Below are 27744 nucleotides of genomic sequence, written 5' to 3' on the forward strand. Positions count from 1 at the left end.
TTGCAGCAGAAGGCAGAGTTTTACAAGGCTTGTTATATGGACTGCTCTGGCTTCAAGCAAGCCATGAAGGAGAAGAGCTCAGGATAAGGAAAGTCCAGGGTGGGAAGGTCAGACCTGGCCCCAAACCAGAGATACCTCTTGACGACGTGCAGCAGTTCCTCTCGGTCTCTTCTGAAGCCCCCATTTCAGCATTTCCCATCATGGCTGTGGTAGAATCAGGATTTCCCATCAGGGCAATGTTGGGCTCATGGAAAACTGGGGCACATGGCGGGAGAGGATGCAGTAATCCAGTCCCAAAGTGCTCTGGTTCTCCTACGCTTCCTTCTCTGCCGCTAGCAGGAGGCTGCACGCCCTGGAGTTGTCCCGGTGCAAGGCCAGCTCCCGGTTGGGCACAGCGCCCTGCCTGCCCTTCCGAGCAGTGCTGCTCTGGTTCCCAGCAGATCTGGAGACTGTGAAGATCTCTCTGTTGGGACAAGGGGACAGCAGATCAGGAGGCCGTGGTGGTGGACCTCATTCTTCCAGAGCACCGTATTCATCTGCAGGACTCCATGCCTCCTGATGGCACATCCACTCAATTCACCATCATCTTGTAACATCTTTTCCCTCTCCCTGCCAGTCCTGACCCACCGTGCTCAAAAAACTTACACCCATTAATTCCCTCTTCTCCCCAGGAAGTCCTCCTCTTTATCAAGCCTGTAATGATGTTTGTAAAGTAAGCCTGTGGCTGATGGGACCTTCCCTTGCTGCCCATGGTGTGATCCCTTCTTGTTGGGTTGCTCCAACCCAGCCCTGTGCTCGGGGTGTGCAGAACATCGGGCAGAAACTTTGCATGGGGCTCTGTGAGACACAGCTCTTGGAAAGGGCCTGGTTCGGGGCTCAGGGAGGAGAAGCAACTGATTAATCCTCTCACCAAACCATTAAAATTGTTTCTGGTCAATCTTTTCTTGAATGTGGTGGCGAAAATGCTCCTTAAAACATTTTCTTTATATGCATTAATCCTGATATGCATAATGATTGGGACTGTTGTGTTACACAGTCTTTTCTGTCTTCCCAGCCTTTGGCATCTGCTTTGCTAGTGGAATTCCTTCCTTCACCCTCCCCTGACTGTTGGGTACAGTCACTGTTCCTCGCACTCCGGGCACCTCCAGCAAGGGCTGCCTGAGCCTGGCGTGCTGTAGAGGCACCCGTGAGAAAGAAGCGTTGCAATGCCTGAGTTCAGGGGGTTATCATTAGCAGCAGTGGGCTATGAGTTCCTGCATAAAGCAGATTTATCACCTCCTGTGCCGGGTGTTGAGGATGGGGACGGCTTGTCCTTGGTGAGGAGCTCTGCCAGTGTTGCTGCTCCATGGAGCTTACCTGTATGGGACCTGCTCCTCTCTCAGCTGCAGGCACATGAGCACTGGGCTGCTGGAAAACCTCAGGAAGGTGTCGAAGTGGATGGAGGACTCCGCCTCTGTCTGGCTTCTCACGGTGGTTTGGAGGAAAGGGGCATCTAGTTCTGCCTGGAAGTCGATGGCGAGGCTTCCCCTGAAGGAGCAGAGCACACAAGTCTGGTCACCGAGCAAAGGCCCTGGACACTGGACAGCTCCTCAAACACCTCTGTTGTAAGTCCAGCCATGGAATTGAAGACCCTATGTGTCCACCACCCCCTGTCCGAGGCACGGCTGGACCCAGCAGGAGAAAGGCAGGGGGCTGTGGCAAGGCAGCCCGAGGTGGGGCAGCCCTTGTTTCGGGTGCTGAGCCCCCTGGGGATCCCGTATCCCCCCCAGCCAAGCAGCTCCCCACCCACTGACCTGGTGTGGATACTGGTCTTCAGCTCCTGCTCCCAAATGTTCACGTCCATGTTGGCCGAAATGTCGAGCCCGAGCCCGCCCAGAACTTTGACCACCACTTGGAGGCCAGACTGTAGGGGAATGACCTGGGGGAAGGAGAGGGAAGTGCTCGCTGTGCCCAGGCCCAGCTCCTGGCCCAAAGACCTGCCACAGTGCCACCTCAACCCTGCGTGTGTATCCACAGTGAATGAGCATGACCTGGTGGATTTTAGGTGTGGGATTCACATGGTGCATCATGGACCTGTCTGGTGGCCAACGGGGACCGAGGTGGGTCACCCATATCCAGTACCTGGTGGTGGTCCATCAGCAGGAGGTTCCCTTTGACCACGCTTGTGGGCTCTCCGCTGCTTAGAAGAACCTTGGCCATTAGGTCTGCGTACCCCTGGAAGAAGACAATTGGCCGCAGCTGAACGTCAAAGAAGACAGCGGACATCCCAGCCTTAAGCTCTGTCTCCTCTTCCCCTTCCAGGACGCTCTCTCCCAGCATAGACTCCATCCCTTGGGCTTCGATAGTGACCTAAAACACAGAAATGGGGACACGTCAGGTGCACGGGGCACAGCTGGAGACTGATTTTTGGGCACCATGATGCTATTTGTCCAGCCCTTCTCCTTTGGGGTAGGCTCCCTTCTCCAAAGCAGGGCTTCCCTTTGGTGACTTTTACAGCAAGGGGGTGAATTAACAAGCTGCACGCCCTCTGGGATTTCTGGTACGGGGTGCTCTGGGTGGGGAGGAGAAGCCAAACCGCATTGCTGCCCTCTCACCTGAGCTGCACGGAGCTGCCTGTCGTGGCTGAACAGCGAGAAGTCAGAGACGCTCTTTCTCAGGAACCCGCCCTCCAAAAACAGCAGATCCAGCCCAAAAGTTGAGAGCAGGTCCTCAGAGGCTGAAAGATAGAGCTGCCCATGAACGCCTGGTGAAGCTAAATTATTCAGAGGGGGAAAGTTTCTCTGCGCCTTCTCCTTCTGTTCTTGAAATAGCAGGGCAGTGGTTTACCTGCAGGTGTTGGCTATTTTGCCCCCACACATCCCCTAAAAGGCTAGGCTGAGATACCTCGAAGGGGGACAGAAATGAGGGCCGAGGGGAGAAGAAGTAAGCAGATATTTAGCAAGCACTGTTTGCTGTAGCTTCTTTGAAGTTTGGTGATTTTTGTCTCGGTACAAGGATTCTCCTCTTTGAAGACCTTATTAAAAATACCAAAAGAACCGAGGAATGGGGCTAAGTATCTTGACTTATCAGGAAGAGCACAAACTCCCACCTACAGCCTACTCTTGGCTTTGTCTCCAGCTGAAGTTCCTCTGTCAAATGAGCAGGATTTGGGAAAAATATGTGATGGGGCCCAGCCCACCTGCTGTGGAAAGGAGGGTGGTCACAGGGACCTCAGAGGAGGGCAAACACATCTCAGGTGGTGGCAAGCAGCCAGCATCAGATGGTGCTGGGAGATGTGCTCAGAAGCCCCAGCCTGAGATTTTGGGGGCATTTCCATAAAGCTGACGCCTCTGCTGCAACCTGCCTTTCCCCACCAGCCCCTCTGTCAGCCTTTTGAGGGGAGCAAGGGACCGGTGTCCTCTGTGGAGTCACCTGTCAGAGGTCCCAAGAAAGAGGAGGAGATGCCAGCTTTCGAGAAGTGGTGGTAGTTGTTTATCTGTGAGTCTCCCATGATGTCCTTCATTATCTTCCTGGAAGCAAGAGGGAAACCACGTGTAAGGACCGGGAAGGAAAGAAAATGAGAGAGGGCTGTGCAAAGAAAAGGAAATACGAATTTCAGAGCTATTTCAGTTGCTGATGAGTGTGAGCAAAGAGGGAAATGGGCAGACTGGGTCTGCCCTGGAATTTGCCTCTCCTCTGGTTTATTAGGGTAAACCATCTGAATATTTTTGTGCAGCTTCTGCTTAGCTCTGGAAACTGTTAGTTCTTGGCTTGTTCTGTGCCGATAGGGAGATTAACGCGGTTACAAACCGTGCGCTGCCCTGTGAGCTGGAGCTCTGCCCTCCAAGGACTCTGCTGCAGCCACGAGCCTGGGTCCTGTGGCTGCTTTGGGAACCCAGCTTTAAGGTCTCAAAAGCTGAAGCAATGAGGAGGAAAAAAAGCAGTGTAAACCTAGAGGAAAAAGGCAGCCTCCTGCTCCAAACCCACCTTGCTGGGTGGTGGTCAGCACGCAGGCTGCTCTGGACCTTGTGCAGCAGGAACGTCGCCGTTTCTGTTTCCATCTCCCCCGTGGCCAGCAGGATGTTGATGACATCCATGAGCAAGGGCTGGCTGTCCAGGAGGATTTCTGCAGCGGCCAGGCGGCATGTTTTCTCATAGCTCTTCCTCTTCTCATGGAAAATCCTCCTCATCGCCCTCTTCACCTGGGAGAAGGCAGTTTGAGAGATGCCAAGGGTGGTGGGGACCCCCATGGGAAAGAAGCACAGAGCTTTGGTGGCTTCATGTCATACCTCGCTGGAGATGTGCCGAGCAGGGAATCTCCGCAGGGCAGAGATGGCCGCGGCCGAGATGGCAGCGGGACCTTCCTCTGCGTGCTCCAGGAGGATGGGGATGGTCTCGGGCAGCACCGCGTTCCCCAGGGCCAGCAGGTGGATCACTGCCTCGGGCTCCTCCTTGGCACCCCTCAGCCCTGCAAGGATGGCTTCAACGCCACGCTCCACCTCCTGGTCGGGTTTGGCAGGGGAGCAGAAGCAAAGGAGGATGAGGAGAGGGCCGGGAGGTGTTTTGGGAAGCCCTGGGGGGTTTTGGGGTCTGGGGAAGATGAGGTGTTGCAGGGACCCACCTGCAGCCCGCGCAGCCGCTGCCGGCACAGCTTGCCCACCAGGGAGCCCAGGGCAACCGCCCCCGTCTCCCGCACCTCGGGGGCCAGCTGCTTCCCATCCAGCTTGTCCTGGGTGTTAGGAAACGTGAGAAAAAAGGGAAAAAGAGAAAGGAGGAGTGTGTTTTAGCTGTTATCTCAGAGCATTTATCCAAACAGTAAGGAGAAGCTGCCTGCTTTAGAGGAGGCGATGCGTGGTTTAGTTGGATAGAATGCTGATTTTTCACAGTGGCTTTTAGTTCAGCTTTTATTATTGGTCATGCAGTGATGTAAAGCACCTTCTGCTGGATACTTCTCCCTGAGGAACATCTACTCCTATCGCCAGTGTCCCATTAAAAGCACATAAAATAATCACACAGATAGGAAGTTCTGTTTCTACAGACTTTTATGTCTATAGAATATATCTGTGCATCTACAGATAAATATTTTTTGCCATTCCCTCCTGGCTGAAAACAGCTGAGGACCCACCCTGGACGTGGGCCCCTCTGGAAGGAGAGGAATGTCCCCACTCACCAGCACCAAGCGGAGGAGCTCTTTTGAAGGCCGGGGGGAGAAAGCTGCTGCATAGAGAAATGTCTCCAGCAGGGACTTGGGCTCCTTGCTGAAGTCAAGGAAATCCGAGAGAGCTGCCAAGGATGCCACCGACTGCGCGGCCACCGCTGCCTCCACGACGAAGGGGCTGGAGGGAGAAAAGGGAGGTCATCACTGGTGGTGCTGGAGGAGAAACTCAACCCCCTCTCTGTGCTTTATGACTCATTGGAGCTTCAGTTCTTGGGTGAAAAGACCCAAAATGCTGGCTCTTGCTCTGAACGTCCCCATTTTTAGGGCTCACACTGTCCAGGATGGATGCTATGGCCACGGGTGGATGTTATGTAAATGGAGCATTTGCTCTTCTCCAATGGCAGCTTAGTAAAAAAAAAAAAAAAAAAAAAAAAAAGGCCATGTGGTGGTTGTACAGTGTGGGAATTCAGGAAAACCAGAGCAATTTTGGACTTCTTAGGTCATGGTGGGAAAGCTACTGCGCTGCTGCCTGGACTGGGTGTAGTTACAGAGCAGCATAGAAGTGTCCCTGTGTCCCACGGTCCTATATGCCATTTATCGGCATGGAAAGCCCCTTTTGGTGAGATAGTGACCCGGAGCCTCACAGCATCTCCTCGGGTGCCCTCTTCAGCAGCTGTAGCACATCTCTCCTCTTGGCACCGCGCAGCATCTGGATGAACCTCTGGAACCGCCACGTGGCCGCCGCCTGCGAGATGTCCCTCTTGGCTCTCTGGCCGTCAAAGGTCTTCAGGTAGGCTACCAGCTGTAAGGACAGATGGGGGGAGTTTTGCCTCTTTCTCTCGGATACTGAGTCAAGGGATAATATTTAAACTCAGGTAATGTTTAGGAGTGGAAGTGGCCCATCAGGATGCTGAATTTAGGCCATGCAGCCAGAGGGATGAGCAGATGATCTACTGCATGGTCCCGCCTGCACTGATGAGGGCTTGTGCTGAAGCCCCAAATCCTCAATTTGAGAGACTGAGGGCATCACCAGTGCCTGTGAGTCATTGTGGCTCCAGAATTACCAAGCGAAACGCCTGGGGGAATTGAGGAGGCAGAAATCTGTCCTTGCCAGCCTGACCAGTGGTGGAAGCACGTTCTGACCTCAGCGCTAGGATGCGTTTAGCCTGGCTGGATGTGCCAGTCGTGCACCCTCACAGCGGTTTAACCCCAAATCTTTCCACCTCCTCCCATCCACCCCAGGCACATGGAGATTTCTGGGGCCATGCAGTGTCACTGACCGAGGGGCAGTGGGTGCAGCCCCTCCTGAAGGGCAGGCTGGCTGTGCCCAGGGGCTGGTGCTGGCCATCCGTGCCAGCCAGCGCGTCCTCAAGGCTCCTTCTGGCCTCTTCTTCTGGGGCAGGAGATGAGGACACCAGCTCGAGCTGCTGCCTGTTAGGGGAGAAGCAGCCACTGGTGGGTTCGTTGGTCCCACGCCGAGCCACCCTGTCCAGGCAGGGGGACGGGGACATTGCTCACCTCGAGCTGATTTTGACACCGGTGGTGGACCTCAGGGCTAGAGCCACCATGTGGCTTTCCTCCGCCAGCACTGACTGGAGCACGCCATCTTTCACCACGTACTGGCTTCTGCTGGTGGGCTGCCACTGGACTCCAAAAATCTAGAAAAAAGGAAAACCCGGAAGGTCCCAATCTCTTCCCAGGGGTGGGAGACGGCAGCCCCCGGTGAGGACCGTGGCCTGTGGAGGACTGGTGACACCGTGTGGGCTTTCCCTTTTATTGCAGGGTGGTGTCACCGTGCCTTGGCTGCTGAGGAGGATGAAGGCAGCGGAGGGAGGAGGGATGCTCCTGCCTGGTGTGGGAGATGCGTGGGGATGGCAAATTGGAAGCCTACCCTCTCGTGGTTTCTCCTCACACACACCACCTCCTGCTCTGGATAAAACACCGTTTCCTAAAATTGTGCAGGGCAGGACTTATTTTCTGGGGTGAGTTTGCCATAACTCATAGCCAGAAAGCTTGTTTTATATGAGCGCTCGGCATTTGGCTGCCAGGTGTCAAGACTCCTGCGAAGCCCATTGGGAATCTTTGTGGCAATGTTCCTTTCTACACTGAATTTAATACAATATATACATATAATGATTTTAATTGGGGCAGAAATAACTGCATTAAGGCCCACAGAGTTTCATCTTTTTATGCCAGGGGCTAAAAGCTCATCCCAGGCTGGCACAGAAGGCTGCCTGCTGGACTCAAAGCCCACCTGCAGGAGGATTTGGTGGGACAGCCCTAATACGCTTGACCTAAGCTGAGCTCTACCACCACCGCGAGAGCCATGGACTTGCTTTGTTCACGGAGGTGAATCCCAATTTTGGCTTTGTGCAGCTGAGGAGATCTTTTGTCTTTGTGATGGAGTGGTTGGACACGGCGTACGTGACCTGGCAGCTTCCGGAGGCGTCCTCCTGAAACACAGATGAAACCCTTGTGGATGTTTTTCCCTTCATCCGAAGGAAGATGACAATTTTGTAAATGTGCCTGGTCCTGAAAACCACCTGCAGCTGATTTACGTTTCTCAGTTGCTGTTCACAGCTCCCTACCTCGACAGTGGTGCCGGCGTGCGGCTGCAGCTGGAGCAGACTGACGATGCCTCGCTTCAGGTTGGAGATCAGGGCGCCTTCTGTTTCGTCCCCATAGAGGGCTTTGACCTGGGGGGGTAAGATGAGGAGTCAGGCTGTGGGGATGGCTTTAGGGGCCCCCAGGGAAAGGCATCTCCCCTGCAACCTAAGCAATGCCCTGAAGGTTTCACCATCGCATCCCTCAGCTGGCTTTGTGGAGGTGTGTGTTTTCTCATATTTTTCTTTTTTTAAAAAATAATAATTCTCCTCCTTAGAGGAGAAGGCCAGAAAGGAGCTCACATCCCACCTTTGGGACCAAAACCCAGATAAAACCCTTCTGGAGGACGGGGATAAACCCAGGGTGATGCTGCACCGCAGCAGACCGTGTGCTCCTGTACATGCCACCGCTCTCCTCCTCATGCTCCAATGTAAAAGCAGAGCCAGGGCAGGTGCTCATATGAGCTTCATAGCCAGGAAAGCTTTGGATCCCTGCAGGAGGCTTCCAGCTGACCTTGCCACTGCTCCAGGATATGAAAATTGGCTGCTGGAGCTCTGCCTGTGCCTCCGGGCTCAGCGCGATCTCTGCAGGGGGACTTCCAGCACCATCCTGCCCCTTTGCCTCTTCTGGCTGCTGTCGGGCTTTCAGGTCCTGGATCTACGACAGCAGAAAGCAACGGTGTCTGCTGGAAAGCTGCCATGCATCTCGTGGGGATGCTGGCAAGGGAAAGGGATGAAGGAAACGCGGCATCACCCCTTGCAGGAGACGTACCTGCACCCGGAGCAGCTCCTCCCTGCCTGGGTCCCTCCAGAGCCGGCGCACCCCGAGCAGCGCCTCCGCCTGCAGCCAGCCTCCCCTGGGGGACGGCTCGGCCACGGGGTCCAGCCGCACGGCCAGGGCATAGCGGTACTGGTACTGCCTGCCGGGTGGGAAGGAGAGCGCCTGCGGGTCCCCTGAGGACAGGCACAAACGTTGAGGGGTGGTGGTCATCGCTCCCTCCAATCCCCGCGTGCCAGAGGACCAGGGATGCTTGTGAACTGCACTGGGTGCTCTTTGAAGCCTGTGTCCTGTAGCCCAAATCCCAAATTTCCTCTGTCTACACAGACAGCTGCTCGTGGCACACCCTGCTACACCTGCTCTCCCCATTCCTACTTTTCCCATTTCTATAACATTTTGGGGTTAAGGGAAATTTGGATATTCCAGGAATATCCAAATATCCAATATGGATATATCCAATATTTGGATATTCCAAATATCCAGTATGTGGATATTCCTGGTTGCATTTCCCCTCTTGCCTTGGAAATTATGGCCAGAGCAGGGGCCCTGCTTGGGGACTTCAGCACTTTTGGAAAATCCCATGCAAGCTCTTTAATCCCGAAGCAAATTTTTCTGAGTGTGCCCACGGATAGGCGAGATGGTTTGAAGGTCTTTTCAGCTCTGTGCATTAATTAATGCAAAGTCAGTTAACTTGGGGACAACACTGGTAATTTTTTTTTGCTAGGAGACGAGAGACTTATTTTTCATCTACGTTTTCCCTTTTTCCCCTCCTGAGTAGATAAGTAGTTGTATCAGAATCTCCAACTCTTAATTAAATCACTGACCTTGCAATAGGGCAAAATGAAGCTGCTGGGGGCAGCTTTGGATCCAAACTCCCCTTTGCTTTAATCTGACTTGTTCAGAATTAGCTGGAGTTGCTTCTCTTGTTCATGTGCACATACGATTTGGGGCAGGGGTGCCTTTGCCGCGACAGACATTCAGTCTAATCTCTTTTTCTAAAGCTACTTAAAATTCTCCTGCAAATCTGATGTGCTTGCTGAGCGCCTGAAATGTTTGATGGTTTTGCTACTTTTGTTATAATGACAAACTTGGTTTTAAAATCCCTCTGAAATATTAGCACAGTCTCAGGGGAGGGAAATATTCCCAATTTGAGCAGGAATCACTGGAAATCCAGCTAACTTCCCAGGCCTGCCCTCCACCAGCCAGCCCAAAGAGCTTCTGTATTTGTGTGCTGTGCGCAGTTGGAAAAGCCGCAGCTCTCGGCTGTTCCTTGCCCCCCAGGAGGACTTCCCTGGCCCCCCAAATTCCCCAAACCCATGAGATGCTCGGTGGCAGCTGCCATGGCAGTACCTCTTCCCTCCCCATTTAGGGGCTTTTGCAGGGCTCCGCACAGAGCAGCGAGCCCCGGGATGCTCTTTGTGCGCTGGGACGAGCATCCGTCCCGCTTCCCGGGGCAGCCTCGGCCCCAAAGCCTCTTACCTTTTGCCGTGCTCAGGAAGGAGCAGCAAAGCAGGGAGACGGAGCACCAAAATGCCTGCGGAGCCATGGTGGGCTCTGGGAGCTGGGGAAGGAAGGGCTGGGAGAGTGGCCGCACGCACCAGTGGCTGCGCTTTGCAGCCGCCGATGGCAGGACCTGACCTTCTCCCCGTCCCGGCGCTCCACTCCCGAGGAAAAGCAAATAATTAAACCTTTGCACCAACCCCCAGCAGCCACGGAGGGTTTGGAAATCAGCTGGGCTTTGCCAAAGAGCGGCGGCGGTGGGGGGAAAGCTGCAGGAAGCGTTTCAGGGTGGAGAGAAGGCAGCGGCGTGGCGAATTCGCCCCAGGGTGGGAGGCGGATGCTCGCTGCCCCATCCTTACCAAACCTCCCCTTCCCTCCTCCAGAAGGGTTGCTTTTAAAAAGAAAGACCCAGTGGTTTAGGGAGGGAAAGCAGCATTTTCCCTCTCCATTGAAGTTAGGGACTGGGGTTTGCAGGCTCAAGTTACTTAAAGGGCCAGGCTGGAGGGGCCAGGACAAAAACCAGCGCAGGAAGGGGTTTGGGAAGCCGATGTTTCGCTGGCTGTGCCCCTCCATCCGTGCGTATTTCTGCGTGTGTGAGCTTTGGGGTAGCTGCATTTAAGTGGCTCCTAAAGCCCGTGGTTGCAAAGGGCCAAAGATGGGTTTGTCAGGATGCAGAGTGAATGGGCAGCTTGCTTCCCACTCAATTCAGAATCAGGCAACTTTTGTACAGCCCCCAAATTGCTGAACTTTTGTCCCAGACCCATCTGGGGACATCACGCTCTTGGAAAGATGCCTTAGGAAACTTTGCAAATCTATGGACCTAAACCCGGTGCTGCTGAAACGCTGGGTGCTCCTCCAGCCCGTCACATACCCCCCAGGAGAAACATAACCTCCCATTTCCGTCTGGGTACAACCTCCCAGTGCAAATCCTCTCTTAAGGAGTTAAATCAGTGTGCTCACAGATACCTGTCCACTTGCCACAGCAGCTGGAGGTCTGCTTGAAACTTAGAGCCGAGAGGGCTGTGCCAAATGTTGGGCCAAAATAAGTAGGAAAACAATCAACTCGTGAAGCACTGAGCCTTTATGGTCTCCTTGAAGTGAGCGATTGCTTTACACCAGGTGAAATTCAACGCCCAAAAATATTGACTGGTGTATTTTAAATGAAATGTTGTTTTGCTCTCACTCTGAGTTCCCTTGAAAATTATCTGCTGGCAGTGTTACGGACAGGAATAGGACACCAAGCCCCTTGCCCCGGTCTCCAGCACTCGTGCTCCAGGTCGTCCTCACCCCTCTGGCCAGCCACGGGGGGCTCGCCACCGGGGAGCCTGCCTGCAGGTCCCAGTGCTGCAGGTCCCGGCGCAGCAGCTCCGCGACCTGTTGGCAGCAGAAGGGGGCACAGGCGGTCAGGACAACCGGGTCATCGCGCCCCGGGCTGCACGGGGGACAAGTGGCAGGGCAGAGGGGCACGCAGGCACCCCGTCTGCCAAGGTGTGACATCGGGGTGGACTTTGGCAGGGGTGGGCATCGTGCCCGGAGGCAGGATGAAACCAGGTGATATGGCAGCATCAAAGCCCATTTTTTGCAAGCCTCATCCCACCCAGGGTGCTGGCACGGCTCTGGACATACCAGGCTCTCCAGGAGCACCTCCCCAAGAAGCAGGGGATTTTTTCTGGTGCAGATTTTCACCAGAAATGCGTAAGGGAAGTAGTGAGACTCAAACTCTCCTAACCTGAGGATTCAGAGGAGAGCCAGAGTGCTGCTGGGGAAGTCCTGCTGTGCCTCAGGGGTTTGCCAGGACAGCTCCTGGCTAGCTGGGGAATTTCCAGCTCTGCTTCCAGTATCCCAGCACCCAGGGGCAGACGGGAAGGTGAAGGAAAACTCCCCAGGTAGTGGCCCGCAGAGGCTTTGAATCCCATTCCGGGACACTTGTCCTTTCTGCCAGGGACCAGAAGTTTGTGAGAGCAGGTCTGGCTGCAGGTCGAGGAGTGGGAGGTGGCTGTGTCAAACCAGTTCCTGGTTTGGCTCTGGTCCCTGCATTTTCCTTGCTGGGAGCCAGAGATGGCGAGTTCGTGCAGGATGAGGGGATGTGTGGGCAGGTTTGGGGTGGGGAAGCTGGAAGCGTAGGAGCAGGATCGTTCCTGCTGCACCTTTCACCCCGAGCGATGCACTCTTATAAGCTTCCCTTTTCCCCCAGGGGAGTCCCAACCACCCCAAAGCCCAGGACTTGTAAAAGTGATGGAGCAGCCTCAGACTGAATGTGTTCATCTGCAAAAATGGAAAAACTGAGGATGTGTGAGGAGTTCCCAGGTAACTGGTGGCACTGAAAAATCCCCCAAAGCCCCAAGCAGAGACGTTTTTTACCACCCACCTTTGCATGCTGTCCCATGGGAGCACACCAACCTGCAGCCAGCCAGGGGATTGCCTTGTTGGGGGGGTCCCCAATGGGTGTCCACTGTCCTGCCCCCCCCACGGTGGTGGTTAGGAGGTGGACCTCCATCCAGGAACGGGACGAGAGAGGGCTCGGTGCTGAGCCTGCAGGGAGAGGGGAAAAGCCATCAGGGGAAGGGGTTGGCATCAATCCCAGTGCTTCCCTTTATTCCTGGAACATCTCTGCTTCTGCATCTCCATCCAGCTTGGACAAAGCGCAGTCTGGAGGAGTTAAGCTGCCACCTCTGTATTTTTTATTTATTTTTCAATGAGAAGTGAGATAAAGGATGTCTTTCACCAGGTGTTCAGCTGGGAACATTGCAACGCATTGGGTGGGATCTGGGAGGGAAACAGAGGAATAGGATGGACATCACCCTTGATGCACTGAGGATTCGCTGTGCCAAACCTCCCTCTAGAAAAATCAGTGCAGATGCCATTCCCTTCCCATATCGCACCCTCACCACCCCAGCAAAGCTCCCCACTCCTCTGTCCTGCGCACCCCTACCTTGGATGTGGATTTTCCTGGTAAAGGTGGAAAGGAAAAGGAGCAGTGGCTGAGCCCACCAGGGTGACAGCTTCTCCTCCAGGGGGTCTGGTGGCCCCGTGGTGCACCACCGAGCTCACATGGTGATGCCTGCTGCCTCCTCTTTATGGGCTGTGGCGGCATCACCGCGGGAGCAAGCGGCGGCTGATGCGGGACGGATGCCAAGAGGCAAGTCACCGCTGAGCCCGGCGGAGGTGCTGAGGAGCAGAAAATGGAAATGCAGGGGAAAACCCTGGGAAACAAGACTCGTGCTTGCAGGTTTCCATGCGGCTGGCCGTGGCCAAACATGTCCCCTCAGTATCTGCTGTCACTTGAGTGGGTCTCTGGAAACCGGGGACCCCGGTAGTTATTGCAGCGCTTAGCCTTGCTGCCTGTGGGGCAGATGCTGCCTGTAGCTCCCCCATCCCCTCCTAGACTCCTGCAGAGCAGCACCAGGGGTGAAAATAGGGATGGTGCTGCAGCTCCACCTGGTCAGGATGTCCTGGAGAATGGGGCCACCGCTAGCTCTCACCATGGTGCTGACAAAACCCAGGGGGTACCACACTTTGGTGCTCGCGTTTATGGATTTCAAGGTTGGGGGAAACGTCTGTTTGTTTGATTTGATTGGGTACTCCACAAGCACTTTTCCAGTTCTTGTAAACGCAGGCAGACTCTTGTCCTGCTAAAAGACGATTTACCACAAAGGGGGGCCTTTGCAATAACTCCTGGGGCCAGGTGTCCCTGGGGTAAAGCTGAGGGCACTACTGGGCCTTAACAGCCCCGAGCAACCTCACCTGGGGCCTCCACCACCCCCATGGCCCCTGGAGAATATTTAAGTCCAGTCTCCAGCTGGGCTGGGTTTCTCAGTCTCTGAAGTAGCTTTGTCTGTGTCCCTTTCTGCCCCATCTCTGCTGCTCCTGGATGGGAACAGACTTGCTCTGTGACCTTCGGGGCAGTGGGTCCCTCAAGAAGCTGTGGTTGTTCCCAAAGCATCCATCTTCTCCTTGCTGCGGGTCTCTGAGGTAGGTGGGACGTACCCTGGGGCTTTCTGTGGGAGATGGCTTTGTGCTGGGCAGCCTGGGGTTTGTCCCTGCCCCTGGGGTTCCCTATACAAATGCAATCAGCTCCAAGGAGCAGAACTCTGCAGGTCTGGTATTTCTTTAGGACAAATGCTTGGGAGAAGCTGCAATTCCTGCAAATGCAGCTTGTTCTGCGAGCAAGTCTCTGAGTGGTGCCAGTGTTGCCTGTTTAAAAAGCAAACAGTAATCAGACAGGTGAAAATACTTGGGCAGCAACAGTAAAAGCTGGGCTTGGAGAGGTTTGGAGCTATTTTTCTCTGGCTCTGGCCTTGAAGCAGCCCTTTTTGAGATGGTTCACCTAAGCTGAGTCTGGTAAGTGGGGTTCTCCCTTCCCAGCCTATTTTTAGGCAATTGTTTTGCAGGGAAAACCCAGAATGTGCTATCTGGGTGAGGAAAGCAGTCAGTGCCAGTGATGCCTCTCCTAAGAGGCACAGAAGAGTGAGTTTCTCCTTGCTGAGAGGCTCCCAAAATCCCCCCATTTGCAAATCCATGCCTTATTGTGTTAGGGTTGCTAGGCTGCATTGCTCAGGGCAGCAGCAACGCCTGCCTCCCTCTCTTTTTTTTCCCCTTGTTCCTTCACCCCCCCACCCAAAAGGGGCTGTGGAATAATGTCAGGGCTCATTTTGCATTGCCCACCACAGCTCCACGTCGGGGGGCTCAATGGATGGGGTCGGGGGGACAGCCTGGGCACGCAGAGCTGGTAGGAGCTGAGGTCCCCTGAGCCCAGGCTGTGTCTCTGTATTTCGGGTCTGATAAGCAGAATTAAAGGCTTTGCTGCCTAAAGCACAATGGTGTTTTGTGGAAAGGCAGGGAATAAGGCTGCGGTCGCCCGGCCCATCTCCCCTGCTTCAGCAGTGCTGCTTGGGATGAGCCCCTTTACAAAGACCCTCTGCTGAAGGGGATTTCTGGTTCCTATGGTGAATTTATCCCCGTGCCTTACTGCTCTGACTGCTATAAACACTTTCTGCATGCCTCGTCTTGCTGCAGCTTTACCTTATTACTTCTAGCCCTGGCCACAGCTGACATGGAAAGTTGTTCTTTCTTCTTTAAGAGAAGAATTTGAAGATATCTTGGCTGCAACCCTGTTTCCTTCTCTCTCACCTTCGAGACCCACGTTTGTTTCTGTCATTCCCCTATAAAACTTTGGGAAGCAGGTGAGCCATGGGACCTGGTTCCCCATTGAGGTATTTGCTCTTCCTTCATCCCCCTGGGAGCTGCAGGTGAAGTTTGGAGGAGCCTACCCTGCTCCCTTTGCCCAAGCAAACACTCTTGCTGTTATTTTAATCCCCCTCTGCTCTGCTTTTGGACTTTGGCACTGCTGTGAGCTTCCTTGGGCTAGTGTGAAGCACACGGTGAAGAGAAATATCCAGGAAACTTTTCCTTTTTTTTTTAAAAGATGATAATGCTTTGTGTGAGCCCTTGAGATGTGACTAGATTTGTTAAAAAACCAACAGTGCAAATGCCTTCCCCCACCATGTCTTCCGTCTGCATGGTTCATTAGTTTGTAATCTCAATGATTGCCAGGGAAACCTTTCTAATCTTGTCAATCGGCAACACGACTGCTTTTAATTTAGTTTGTAAGTAGTTTTTAAAGTCAGGCTATGCCTATGCTATTGATTTGGCTTTTTGATTTAGCAAGTGGCTGTTTAACAAGATCTCTGCCACGCTGCTTTAATGCCTTTCTGCGAGGGTCAAAGAATGCACCAGGATGGGAGAAGCATTACCCAGACGTTGTTTGCAAATGCTGTGTGTTAAATCAGCTTTCCTAAAGGGCCATTTTGTGTTACCTGCCTTCAGTGAAACTGAGGTGCTTGAATTGCTTTGGAAAATGGTCTGCACTGCTGTGCGTGGGTGGAGGCTGTAGGTAGGCAACACATCCTTAGCTGACACGTTATTCTGTTGGGGATTTTTTTTTGGGGGGGGAGATGTAAAAAAACCTACATGTTTTAGAAGATCTTTAGACCACTGTGCACCTTTCCAGCTTTGGGAGCTGGAAGTCACTTCTTAATCCAGCTAACGCTGGGGGAGCGGATTGCTCTTCAGTAAGAGTTAGTCCTCTGCGGGTGCTTTTCTGGTGATGCTGGGAGTAATTTCACAGCCTCATGTCCCAAGACCTGGTGATGAGATGCTGATAGAGGTAGGAGTAGCCAGAGGATGTGAAAAGCCTCCTGTTGGTGCACGTTCAAGTCCTAGCTGGCCATTAATTTTTCAGTGTGTGTGCGGTATCATCAGCAATGTCTTTGCACGCTGGGATGTAATTAGCAGATTACCCTTTGTATTGGGTATCCACTTACTTGGCTGAGCGTCCTGATGTTGAAATGAAATGTTTTATTTACCAGTGCAACCTGAGCCAGCAGGATACAAGAGCACACTCTGCTAACACCAGAGTGGCCAGAGCAGCCAATGCTGGGATTGTTTTTCATATAATCCTCTAGGTTGGAAAAGACCTTCAGGAGCATCAAGGCCAACCATCAACCTGACTTGCCGAGTCTCATCACTGAATTACATCCCTTAGTGCCACAGGTGCTCATAATCCCTGCTGCCACCGAACGCATCTCTGTCTTGTGTAGCAGTAGATGATGATGAAGAAAGTCCTGGGTGGTCCCAAGGATGGTGAACATAGCCATGTGTGACTTTATTCCAGTTTATTTTTTGCTCTAGGGGGTCTTGCTCTTCAATTAATACTTGATCTGATATTGCTCAGGCACAAGGAAATCACGGAGACTTTCCTGGCACATGCATCTTGTTCTCACCAAGCTGCTGCTGTGCTCTGGGGTTGGACATGGCTCATTCATCGGAGTTGTTCTGATCCTTGAAAAGCCTCGAGTGCAGCTGGGAAACCTCCTGTTTCTCTCCCTTCGGAGGCGATGTGCGAGTCATGAGGCATCGGGCCAGCTCGTGCTGCATTTTATTTACATTTTTACAATTAAACAAGTGGTTGATAAGATTGACAAGGAAGATATGGCTATGGAGCTTGTCAGACAGAAACCTCTGAACACTTTGGGTGATTTACAGAACAGGAGGATAGGAAGACTGTTCTCCAGTGCAAGATTGATAACGTGCTCACTGACTTAAGTCACTTCTTAAAAGCAATTCATCATTCGTTTAAATGTGGGATTATAATGCATGATGACTCGTCAGCCGAATGGTGGAGGGTTTTCCTCTCTGATTTCTTTTCCCGTGCTGAACTTTCGCAAGAGCAATCAATCATATTAAAGAAAGTGTTTATAGTTTTTTCTCTGTGATCACCTGTAGTTTAGGGGGGAACAGTATCCAGAGTCCTTAATTATTTAATCTAAATTGCCTTCTTCCTCTGCATGTGAGGTCTGGGTGTTGTGCTGGGGAAAGGGGCCAAAACAATTTCTGGGCTGTATATTGGGGCTGGGAGCTCGTGTGCTTCCTTTTTGGGAAGGCTAACGCTGGAGAGTCAGCTCCCTCTATGGTCAGAAGAGGGAGAGACAGCTTCCTTTTGCAGGTCTTCCAGCCCGTATCATGGGAGGGCTGTTTTTTTGTCTGCTGTGTGCAAATGAAGTCTTGCATCTTCCTAAAACCGTGGTGTAAATCCCACTCGAGGTGATAAATCTATCAAGTGCGTGAGCTGGAAATTGAATCATAACCCTGGGCTAATGCACCTCAGCGTGTGGTGAGGTGCAAAAGCATTTGCAAATGAATAAAATTGGGACTTGAATGGGAACACTGTTCTGTGGTATAAGACGATAGACCTTGAAATCCTTCTGTGTTGCACTGGAAATCTGGCAAAAATGAAATGCTCAGTGTTAGGTGCTCCTGCCTGGAGGCTGCTGGGGGTAGGGTGAGGCGGAGGAACTGCTGTGTGTGGTTTTTCAGCTGTGCGTGGTTTTTGAGGGTGGTTTTTCAGCCAGGAGCCAGTCAGGATTTGTGCTGGTTATGGTGGTGTGGCTTATTAGGCTTCAGGAACCCCTTAAAGGGTGGCAAGTCTGGTTTATTTTTCAGGTTTATTTTGCAGCTTCCAAGAAGCATCGCTTGTTAGCATCACCTCAAACTATTTATTTTCTAGTTTGACAATATGCAGCTTGGACAGCTGGCCAAAGCCAGGACGTGGTAATTCATGGCATTGCTCCAACCAGGGCTGGATCCTGGTGCTCAGGCTGGTGAAACACCATCACTCACATAGCTTCTGCGAGTGCTGACGCCTAAAGCCAGCAGAAAGCATGAGGATCTCTTCTGATGCACCTTGGCATGTTATCCGGTGCTATGTAATTAAGATCTTTTCTGCATCACAGCCCGCATGTGTCCCTGTAGCAGCGTGAGCCAGCTTGCCACCAGGATGCAGCGCTGATACTGCTGCTGATGGCAGAACAAAGATGTTGGTGCTTTGTTCCCCATTGCTGCCTTAAATGGGTGACAGGAACAAGGCGGATGTGTAAACGACCAAAAAATCCCCTGCTCTGGGTGGGGACTTGTTCAGCTTCCTGCACCCAGAGCATCCTCAGCAGAGGACAGCACAGTGGTGGCACTAGGACAAGTCCGGAGCGCTGCAGCGAAGTGTCACCTCCCGAGAGGCTCTCAGACACCTCTGTGGATGCGAACTGGGGCAGGATCCTTCCAGCAGGACCACCCCCTTGAAATGGAAACCTAAAGCATTATGGCTATAGGCAGCGCCAAAAACCCCATGGGGGAGCGCTGGGGTAAATGCTTGCAAGGAACACCCAGGCTGGCTGGGAAATGTTGGTCGCTGCAATCTGCAGCTCAGCAGCAGGAAAAAGATTCATTTGGGGAACTACATGTAGGGCTATAAAACTGGACAGGAAAAGGGGGAGGAAAATTGCTTTTTTTTTTTTTTTTTCTCCTACAGAGCTGCTGCTTTTTGGGTGGCTTGCCTTTTCCTGATCTTGAGCTGTAATCACAAAGTGCAGTCATTTCCTAAATTTTCTAGGGTAAAAATGTTGAAAATATATCCCACCGCTTTCTTTAACTCCTGTGGAGTTCATATAAAGCCAGAGTTTTGTGTTTCTCATTGCGTACACAAAAGGCATAATGTAAATGTTTATTTCCAAGGGCTCGCGTTTCAGCACTTTGAGTTGCTTCTGTGTCCCGAGCAACTTGAAAACAAGAAAAGGAATGCGATTCCTCTTAATTCCACCAATTTTGGAGCAATTTTCTATAAGATGAGAGCCTATGCTGTCTGCCAAATAGGAATATTTTATGGCGTTTTGAGGAACTGAGCCCATATGTGCACAATATAAAGTTGCATAAATTAAGATTACAGGAAAGGAGTTTTGCTAGTGTAGAGTATAGCTACCATTCTTGATCCGTTTACTTATAAATCAAAAAAATCAACTGAAAAATTCTAGGTTAAACCAGATATAATGGTTTCTATGTAAATCCTTGCTTATGCTTTCATTGCAAGGGCCCTTCCTGTTGATTTCTTGCCCTCTGCTCGTGCACAATCATGCTAACAAAATGTGCCAAATGATGGCAGAAGTGAGATTGGGGCTGCATTAACACCATGGTTGCTCTGATGGAAATGTGGGCCTTGTACAGACTAAAACAGGGAACGCAGTTTGCTGCTTCTGCTCTCTGTTTCTAAATAGTTAGGTTCTTTCCTTAAAATGATCAAATTAACTGTGTTGTGTTTTTATGAGGTGACCTGCTTAGCTGATGAACTGCTCACAGTCAGTATCTGCCCTGTGCTAGTTATTGATGGCTCTGTGAGCGACCAGTGTGGCATTTCCTCTGTTCTGTGATTAGGCAGGGGAAGCCAGTAGGGTGGCATCCCCTCCTCGGTGTTTCACATCCTCCAGACAAGCAGGTGAACCCTGCCTGGTGGGCTGCTTCACCTCAACTCTGCCCTCAGCTAAAACAACGTGAGCGGGCAGTGCACGTGACTTTAATGTTATCGGTGCTGCTTTCCTACTTCAGAAGCATGTTTCTGCTCAATAACCAAACGAGACAGCCCCCCACCCCTGTTGTGGAATTGAAACCCTCGTGTGAACGTGCTGAGGACCCTTTCCGGCAGGGCTGGGTCCCTGGGCTGTGCCGGCTGCTGGGGCTGAGGATGTGGTCGCGTGCTCGGGATTCCTGCCCTGGTGGCACAAAGGGTTTGGCCGGCGGAGGAACCCTTGGAGGTCCAGATCTGCTGACTTGACAGCAGCTCAGTGCTGCGAGCGACTTCCCAGCATCGCATACTGCGGTCTCCAGTCAATCAGCAGGGAATGTATGGGGAGGAAATGAGGCTGGGGTGAGACGCAGCGTGTATGTCGTGGTCTGTTCTAGCAAGCCAATGTGTTTCTCATTTCCATCTTCTGCAGGCCATGGCTGGCTGGAGCAGAGGCTGTAATTCCTGCCTGCTGGCGAGCAATGCTGCTTGCTAAGAGCACAGGTTTACTGTGCCTTGTGCCTGAGAACAGTGGTTGGAGCTTTGCTGATTTAACTATTGATTTTTGTTTCTTAATGCAGTGGTGATGTGCTTAGGCAGGCAGCATGAACCTGCTTGTAAATGGTGAATGTCCTGCTGGGTTGATCTGGGAAATGTTTGCCCCCTTTTTTAAATTTTCAGCCTTTTTTTTTTTTTTTTCCAAGCCAGCCTTTAAAGGAGAGTGTGAAACCTCTGCTTGAGCAAGGGCGATGCTGGCAGGAGTGCTGGGTGCTCCTGGGGAGGCAGCTCCCTTCTCTGCGCATGGAAAACCTCCATGGAGTGAGTTTTCCAGTGTCAAGGCGAGGTCCTTAAGCTTGGACTGAAGGCTGTGAGGAAGTTGTTGTCCTTTGTAATGTGCTTTGGAGAAAGTGGCTCTGGCTTTTGAGGCTTGTGAGTTATCTAGCAATGATTGTGCTCCTGACTCCCCAAATGGCATCCACAGGGTTTACACTTAAGTGGCTTCTTACAGCAGTAGCAAGACCTGGCACTGAGAGACCTTATTGTATAGGAACATACATTATGTTGTCACATAAGAGCATCAGGGACATGGAGGGGGAAACAAACTCATCGGATAACTGAGTCCAGGCTCCTCTCTGTGCCAGCAACTCCATCCTTTCATAACATCTAAAACTTCACCTACAAATCAGGGCTTTTTGTCCCTGCTTTTCTCGCAGAAAGGCTGCTGCGGAGCCTCGGCTCTCCAGCGGCAGCAAGCCCTTTCCCAGATCTCAGCCAACCTCCGTCCGTTTGTTCCCATGCCACCATTGTCCCCTTCCTGAAAGGGCTCCTCTCCCCCCTGCTGTCCCTTCCTCCCCACCCCTGGGTTTATAGCAAGATATCACACTCCTTTCTACCTGTGTTTAGCTAAACTGAACAAACCAAGCTCTCTGCTTCCTGGCATTGTGTGGAAACGTGTGAAGCCGAACAAGATTTGTGATGATGCATCCTTAAGAGGCTTTTGAGGTTTTAAGAAACAAGATTTCTTCCTGCACCCTAAATGCTATTTAGACCTTTTTTAAAATAATATTTTTTCCAAATATCAACACTTTGTGAAAGTTTGAGGGCCTCAGTGCTCTTTGATTCAGCAAGTACAGCATGTCTGGAGTTGCCTTAGACTTTCTTGCCAAGTGCACACGATGAAGACCTACTTTGTGAATCTGATAGTGGTTTAATAACAGATCTGTTTGTTCCCTCCTGCTAAAAAGAACATCTGATAGCTACAAATACTTCTAAAAACAATCCCATGAGGGCAGTTTTCTTGAGATAAAAGTGCTGTCTGTCTGATGTAAGATGCCATCGTCTGTGAAGAGACAGCTTGGATGGCACAGTGACAGCTGATGAAATGGTTTAATACAGCAGAGTTAAATATTTGCACTAGCCAGGAATGCCCGGAGCTGATGCCCGTGCAGTGTTTTCAAAACCCTGCAGAAACAAAGGCACAGGAGGTCAAATGCAAACATTATAAAAGCCATGCAGGGACCTGTGCAAGCCGCTGGATGTATCCCTTTTGCAGCAGGGCCGTGTTGTGGTGTTGACTAACGAGATTTTGAGTTCATTTTAAGAAACCTGAGTGCCTTGAGTTAGGAAACGTGACCTGAGAGGCCAATGTATAGCGCGTAGGTCTGGAGGGCATCGAATAACTGCAGGCTTTGGCCCAGCTCTGAGGAAGCAAGGCGTGCCGTGCAGACACGCTCAGTGTGAGGGGCTGAGGCTCCTCCGGGGGGCATTACTGGGAGATACGGCCCTTCCTCCTCGTCGCCCGGCACTGACGGTGCTCCCCACGGCCGCCCTGCGGAGCGGCCCGGGCCCTGCTCCCCGGCGCGGCCCGCAGCGGGCGCTGTGGTGCGGGAGGCCCGGGCCGGGGCGGAGCCGAGCGGGGCCGGGCCCCGGAGCGGCGGCGGCCGAGGAGGAGGCGGCGGCGGCGGCGGCGATGGTGAGCGGCGGGGAGCCGGGGCCGGGCGGGCGGCGCTGCCGCCGGGGCACCGGGGGCTGAGGGGAGGCCGGGCGGCCGCTGCCCCCGGCAGGGAGCGCCCCTCGGCGGGCCGGCCGCGGGGCCTCGCAGCGGGCTCCCCGGGGGAGAGCAGCCGGGTGTCGGGGCTGGAAGGCCGCTGTGGGTTCGGGGTTTGGGTCCTCGGAGCAGGCGGGGGCTTGGGGAAAGCTGGTTCAGGGGGTGGCGTGCTGGGGGTTGGAGCTTTCTCTGAAATACGGTGTTTCTCCCGAGTTGTGGCGCGAGGCTGTGATCCTGCCCGTGCCCCCAGCACAAGGGATTGCTTGGCACTGGGAACTTTCTTATCTCAGTGAGGAAAAATCTCGTTTTTCCTCATTCACTGTGTGCTTCTGGCCTCCTAAGCACAGGGTTCCTGGCTTCTCCTCTACCTGAGGATCTGCTGACCCCGCTGATGGAGGTGACACCTCGGTCCTCGCCTCCCATTCTCTGGCCTGTTTCTGCTCCTTGGTGATGTTACATTGAACCTCATCATCCCATTTATTTACCAGCAGTTTGGCTATGGTTGTGATCAAAACCTTGCTGCGACCCTCGTTGGCGAAAGGTTTTTGGTAGGGCCGAAAATTTCTGTGGATACGGGTTTGTGGATGTCGCTTGCCCCTGGTGCCAACCACACCATTCTGGCAAAAAACTAAAAACAAACAAACAAAAACCAAAAAAGCAGTTTCAAAGTGCTCGCCCGCTGCAGAGCCTGCCCCACGGCGAGGGTTGTTTCGGAAGGCCTGACCTGCTTGTGCTCCGTTTTTTTCAGCTGTGTGTTTTTGACCTGTTCTCATTCCCTGCTTCCAGGAGGCTGACAAAATTCCCTTCCACGTATGAATCGGCCTCAGTGTCGGAAATCTCCGTGTAGTGGCTAAATGGCGATGGCCTTTACTGGTTAGCACAGGCTTTGAAGCATGTGTTAGTGCTGTGTGTAGACCACGAGATGAATCTGAGGTCTGGCTCCTCGGCGGTGTAGCAGCAGGCGGGGTGGCTGCGATACTCTTAGCAGCAAAGATTTACATTTCCTAGAAATTCGCGGGCTGCCATCTCTTGGAAGCCTTTGTGTGCCGAGAGCTTCCCTCTGCTTTGCCCACCCTCACTCATGGGGCACTCATTGTGCCATGAACCAGGAAGGGTATGTGAGGAGCAAGGGTTTTGCATAGTGCTTTGCTGGGATCGGTAAGGATCCAGTGCTGTGGTGAAGGAAAGGACCCTTCGTGCATGACAGCGGTGCTTGGTTTGTGCTGATAGCCGTGGTTTTGCTTGCATAACCCCGCTGGGGAGCTGTGCCAGGCTCGGTGCTGCCTTTGTTCTCTGCTGCCCGCTCCCAGAACAATTGCTGTGCCATCGGCTGCTTTCAAACAGCCCCGCCACGACTTTATCTTCCAGCGCTTCGCGTACCTCTGCGTGGCACCGAGCTACTCGCCGAATGTTTCACATAAATACCCGTTTTGTTCCCCAGAAGGCAGGCAGAAAGGACTGCGTGATCAGCATCTGAGAGGGTGCCAAGCAGAGGAATGAACAAATGTGCCCAGATGAGCCCCAGCCCAGGGAGTACTGAGCCCTTCTTTCGTCCTCGTTGTTGTGGAGGCTGGGAGGATGTTTCCTCGCAGAAACTGCACCTCCGCGGAGCCAGCGACCCCCAGGGAGAGCTGTAATGGGTTTATATTGAGTGAACCCAGTCCCATGTGAGACCTGTGCTATCTGGAGCACGCCTCGAGACGTGCAGGCTTTGCTTTTGTAAATCCATTTGTCGTAGAGAGCAGATTGGACAAGAGGTGACATCTTGTGTGTGTTTTGGGTTAAATGCTGTTGCTCCACAGCGGAAGGCTGTTTCTCAAGCACTGCTTAGTTTCTTCTTGGCTTTGTAGGGGAGCAACTGGTAGGCTTTTCACAATAACTGCTCTTTGTGTTGTTTTTTTCTCTTTTCCCTCGCCCCCATGTGAAATCTGAATTGCACCTCATTTGGAAAGTCCCTTGAGCTCTTGTAAAACTACACTTTTTTTTTTTTGAGCCTCAAATCAGCATTTTTCCATCTTGTTTTGAGAGTTTTATGTTTCCTCTCTGCAGTAGAGCCCAGGGGTGCTGCCGGTCTTACTCGGAGTTGCTGCCTTGTTTGTTTTTGTGCTGAAGCTATAATTAGCCAGTCTCTAGCCACTCCCCATGAACTCAGGGCTGGTGGGGTAGTATATGTACATTCCTTTTGCATACACAGTGCATGCGGGGGGAGACAACCAACTAGAGGGAAAAAAAAGGCTTTCAGTATGGCAGCAGTGGAAAACATGACCCAGAAGAAGCTGGTGGTACCAGAGAGCTGCAGTAAGATATGCATGACCTGAATGTGTTTTTTTTTTTCCAGAGTTCAGCCCTTGTGGCTCCAGGTTCACGATTCTTGATTTCTGAGAGATTGTCTGCTGTCACCACGTGTCCCCATGTCTTCTGTGGGGGGCAACATGCTAAAAAAACTCAGGCTGTGATGAGGAGCTGGCTAACAAACACTGTGTGCCTGGTGCTTACGTAAAGGTGTTTGTCACCCTTGCCGGGGCTGGGGGTGGCAGGGAGGGACACAGGAGCACGTTTGTTACTCAAGCGCGAACCAAACCGCTGCGCGTGCAGTGACTCGCACCCTGAGACAGGGGTGGCGTTGCTCAACCACCCCTTTTCGTGCAGGAACCTGGCTGCAGGCTGCGAGGCTGGTGTTCGCCGTGGCCCAGCTGGTTCTGCGGTCGTGCCGGTCCGACGTGCCCTTTGCGGCCGGGTTTACACCGGCAGCAAGGTGCTAGCTCAGGCACAGCTAATTGAAGTCTTCCTCCTCCTTAGGTGCGTGATAAATAAGCAAATTGGCTGTCCTTCTGCAGCATATTTTTGGTTGGGACCTCAGCAGGCCGTCTTTGTGGCAGCAACACGTGTGTTCTGCCCTCTGCCCTCGCCGGGCTTCGCCAGGCAGCGCAGTGGCTGTGAGTGGTCTTCGTGCCCCTTAATTTACTACGTGCTGAGTCGCACGGCACGCCGCCTCGCTCATCACCTTCGTCCCAGCGAGGGAAGACAAATGGCAAACCCAAATGTTAGGCTTCGGGCACGGGAAGTTGGTGGCAGGATTCCTGGGCTGGGAACGTGGCCGGAGCGCGCGAGGAGCCTGTGCTGGTCTTCCTCGTCCGCAGGAGGCACCGCTGACATCCAGCCACGGCTCTCCTTGCTCAGCATTTGGCACCGAGGCCAGAAGGTGGCTGGAGGTGCCAGGCGCCTGCTCAGGCGCGTTATTTAGGCAGGGTAACAAATGCTGTGCTGTTCATACTGTTACTGGCTGATTTGCAGCTAACTGAAGTGTGCGGACTCCAAAAGCTGAGGATGTGGTTTGGTCTTAGCAGTTCCTTCTCTCACAGTCAGCCTAAGATTCATGCTATTACTTAAAATAAACTTGCCTTTAAAAGCTCCTTTATTCTCTCTCCCACTTTAAATACTGTCCTGGGGGAAGGAAGATTCTGCTGATAAGACTTTTTTCCCACTCTTCCCACAGGTAAACTTTACAGTGCTTTCACTTTACAGTGTCAGAAAGGGGAGGCACTTGTGACAGAAGTGTGAGGCTCTCCAGTATATTGCCTTTCTGTCTCTTTTTTTATTTGTTAAGGCTTATTTGAGTCCTTTAACTTTCAGCCAAGGAAATGCTGTTCTGGCAAAACTACAAAATCTGCTCGTATTAGCTTTGGCAATTTTTCCCTTCTTTCTTTTCTATCATCTGGGACAGAAGAGCATTACTGCAGTTAATTTGTCCTCTTTTGTAGTCGTGTAAGTGCTATATCCCTGGAACAGCTCAGCTGGCTAATGGCTTTTAGAAGTAAAGTCCTAAGGATATATTCCTAATCTGTAGAGCTAAAAATTCAACATGTAAACTGCTTGGGTCGTTGAGTGCATTAATACCAGGACAAATGAATACTGCAAGTCCTAATGATAGCAATTAGTATTTTATCTAATACCTGGGTCTGTCGTAATGCTCTGAGAATTAGAAATAAATCCTCCAGTGGAAGTTTTCCCCTTTATTTTTCAGTGTGCTCATAAGTAAGGCTTTTAAACTTCTAGAATAATCCTGCCTGGTGAAGCTTTTGTGGGGGGAAGAGTCTTTTAAGGAAATAAAACCAACTTGTCTGCTCTCCAGTAATGGGAAGGGAAACCATTTTGTTTTGATATCTTCGCAAATAAGTAGATTATTATCTTACGTGAAATCCTGCCCTGTGTATTGACTTAAAATCAGGCCAGCTCAGTGTCTTTAGCCCAGCTGGGGAAGTGGTCATGGCAGGGGCGAAGGTATGTTCTAATCCCACAGAGCTGAAACTGCATCTCTGCTTATTGCACGTGGCCAGCATTTCTTCTGGCTGAGCTAAGTTAGGAAATAACTGCGAAATGCCTGTGTCCTTGGGGAGTGGACATGTATGAAGCCGGGGAGTCATCGCCGTGGCAGTAAGGGACGTGGCTGGGTGATGGGACTCAGCTTGAGGGCTGACTTGATGATTTTGGTCTTTTCCAACCCAGAAGATTCTGTGGTCAGCTGCTGTGCTGAACCTGAGTTTTCTGGGCATGGCTGGTGGGTCTCAGATCGGTGCCGTACCCCCAGCAGGTGACAGTCAGGTTGGTCTCGGCGCTGTGATGTCTCCCCAGGAGTCCAGACTGGAGACTGGGTGCCAAATCTGCCTTTTGACTCCAGTGTGAGGGGCCCTTCCAGAGCCGGAGGGGAAAGAATTAAAACAGCTGGGCTAAACGGAGGCATTTATTACCCCTGCCTCCTCCCTGTGAAATAAGGAAGCAGCGTGGAGCTGCAGCAGCGAGGCTGCCATCACGCGTTGTTGGGGGTAATAAAACCAGGGCATGTTTGAATGATACCTTTGGAGTTAAGTTAGCAATCCGGAGAACAGAGGCCTTGTGTTGTAGTGGATACGTGGGGGCAAACGAGCACTTTAAAAACGCTGAGTGCTGAGAAATCCCGTTGCATAGCTAACCAGTTCCCCGTCCCACTTTGCACTGTTGCCTTAATTTCTTTTCAGTATCCTCCTAACTCGATCAATCTCGCCCTTTAAACTCTTGTAAGTATGAAATGACTGAAGGAGAAAGTGAGAGGTACAGAGAAAGCTTTGCTCTCTCAAACTATTCTTTGCAGCGATCCCAAGAGAAAGAAATCCTTGGGGTTAGCATTAACATCACAGATCTTTTCTCGTTTGTTCAAAGCTTGGTAGCATCGTTGGGTTACCACATAGCAGTGCTGGTGTGCGTACTTTTACCTCGGTGCATACTTAAGGTAAAATATTTTGTCTCACATCCCGG

At 52.1% G+C, this 27744-nt stretch overlaps 2 protein-coding genes and 1 long non-coding RNA gene across 6 annotated transcripts in view; 1 reads left to right on the top strand and 2 right to left on the bottom strand.

The window, feature by feature from the left end:
• Positions 1-238: 238 nt before the first annotated feature.
• On the bottom strand, positions 239-10388 carry LOC106030713 (microsomal triglyceride transfer protein-like). The gene is made up of 18 exons (XM_013172614.3): positions 9998-10388; positions 8513-8694; positions 8255-8398; positions 7726-7833; positions 7474-7590; positions 6656-6795; positions 6418-6568; positions 5782-5939; positions 5150-5315; positions 4601-4708; positions 4269-4481; positions 3967-4181; positions 3412-3509; positions 2595-2716; positions 2122-2349; positions 1794-1918; positions 1357-1527; positions 239-463 (listed from the first exon to the last, which is right to left on the bottom strand). The coding sequence occupies exons 1-18, from the start codon at positions 10062-10064 to the stop codon at positions 313-315; spliced, it is 2664 nt and encodes an 887-aa protein (XP_013028068.3). The 5' UTR covers positions 10065-10388; the 3' UTR covers positions 239-312.
• A 655-nt stretch (positions 10389-11043) lies between these two features.
• On the bottom strand, positions 11044-13119 carry LOC125183414 (uncharacterized). Its single transcript, XR_007165378.2, has 3 exons — positions 12951-13119; positions 12387-12550; positions 11044-11392 (listed from the first exon to the last, which is right to left on the bottom strand). It is a non-coding gene; the product is annotated as an uncharacterized lncRNA (long non-coding RNA).
• Positions 13120-13876: 757 nt separating this feature from the next.
• SGPL1 (sphingosine-1-phosphate lyase 1) overlaps positions 13877-27744 on the top strand; it is a 38273-nt gene continuing 24405 nt past the window's right edge. Inside the window, exon 1 of one of the 4 annotated variants that reach the window (XM_013172595.3) lies at positions 13877-13990. Coding sequence is in view for 2 of the 4 variants with exons in the window: in XM_067001000.1 (XP_066857101.1) it covers positions 22844-22849 (6 nt within the window). In the remaining 2 variants the exon portion in view is untranslated. Of the gene's footprint in view, positions 13991-22229; positions 22378-22825; positions 22850-23966; positions 23986-27744 lie in introns of those variants that run through there. The other 3 variants (XM_067001001.1, XM_067001000.1, XM_067001002.1) reach the window with 3 other exon arrangements.

Source organism: Anser cygnoides, chromosome 7, assembly GCF_040182565.1.
Source record: "Anser cygnoides isolate HZ-2024a breed goose chromosome 7, Taihu_goose_T2T_genome, whole genome shotgun sequence".
Classification (NCBI taxonomy): Eukaryota; Metazoa; Chordata; class Aves; order Anseriformes; family Anatidae; genus Anser; species Anser cygnoides.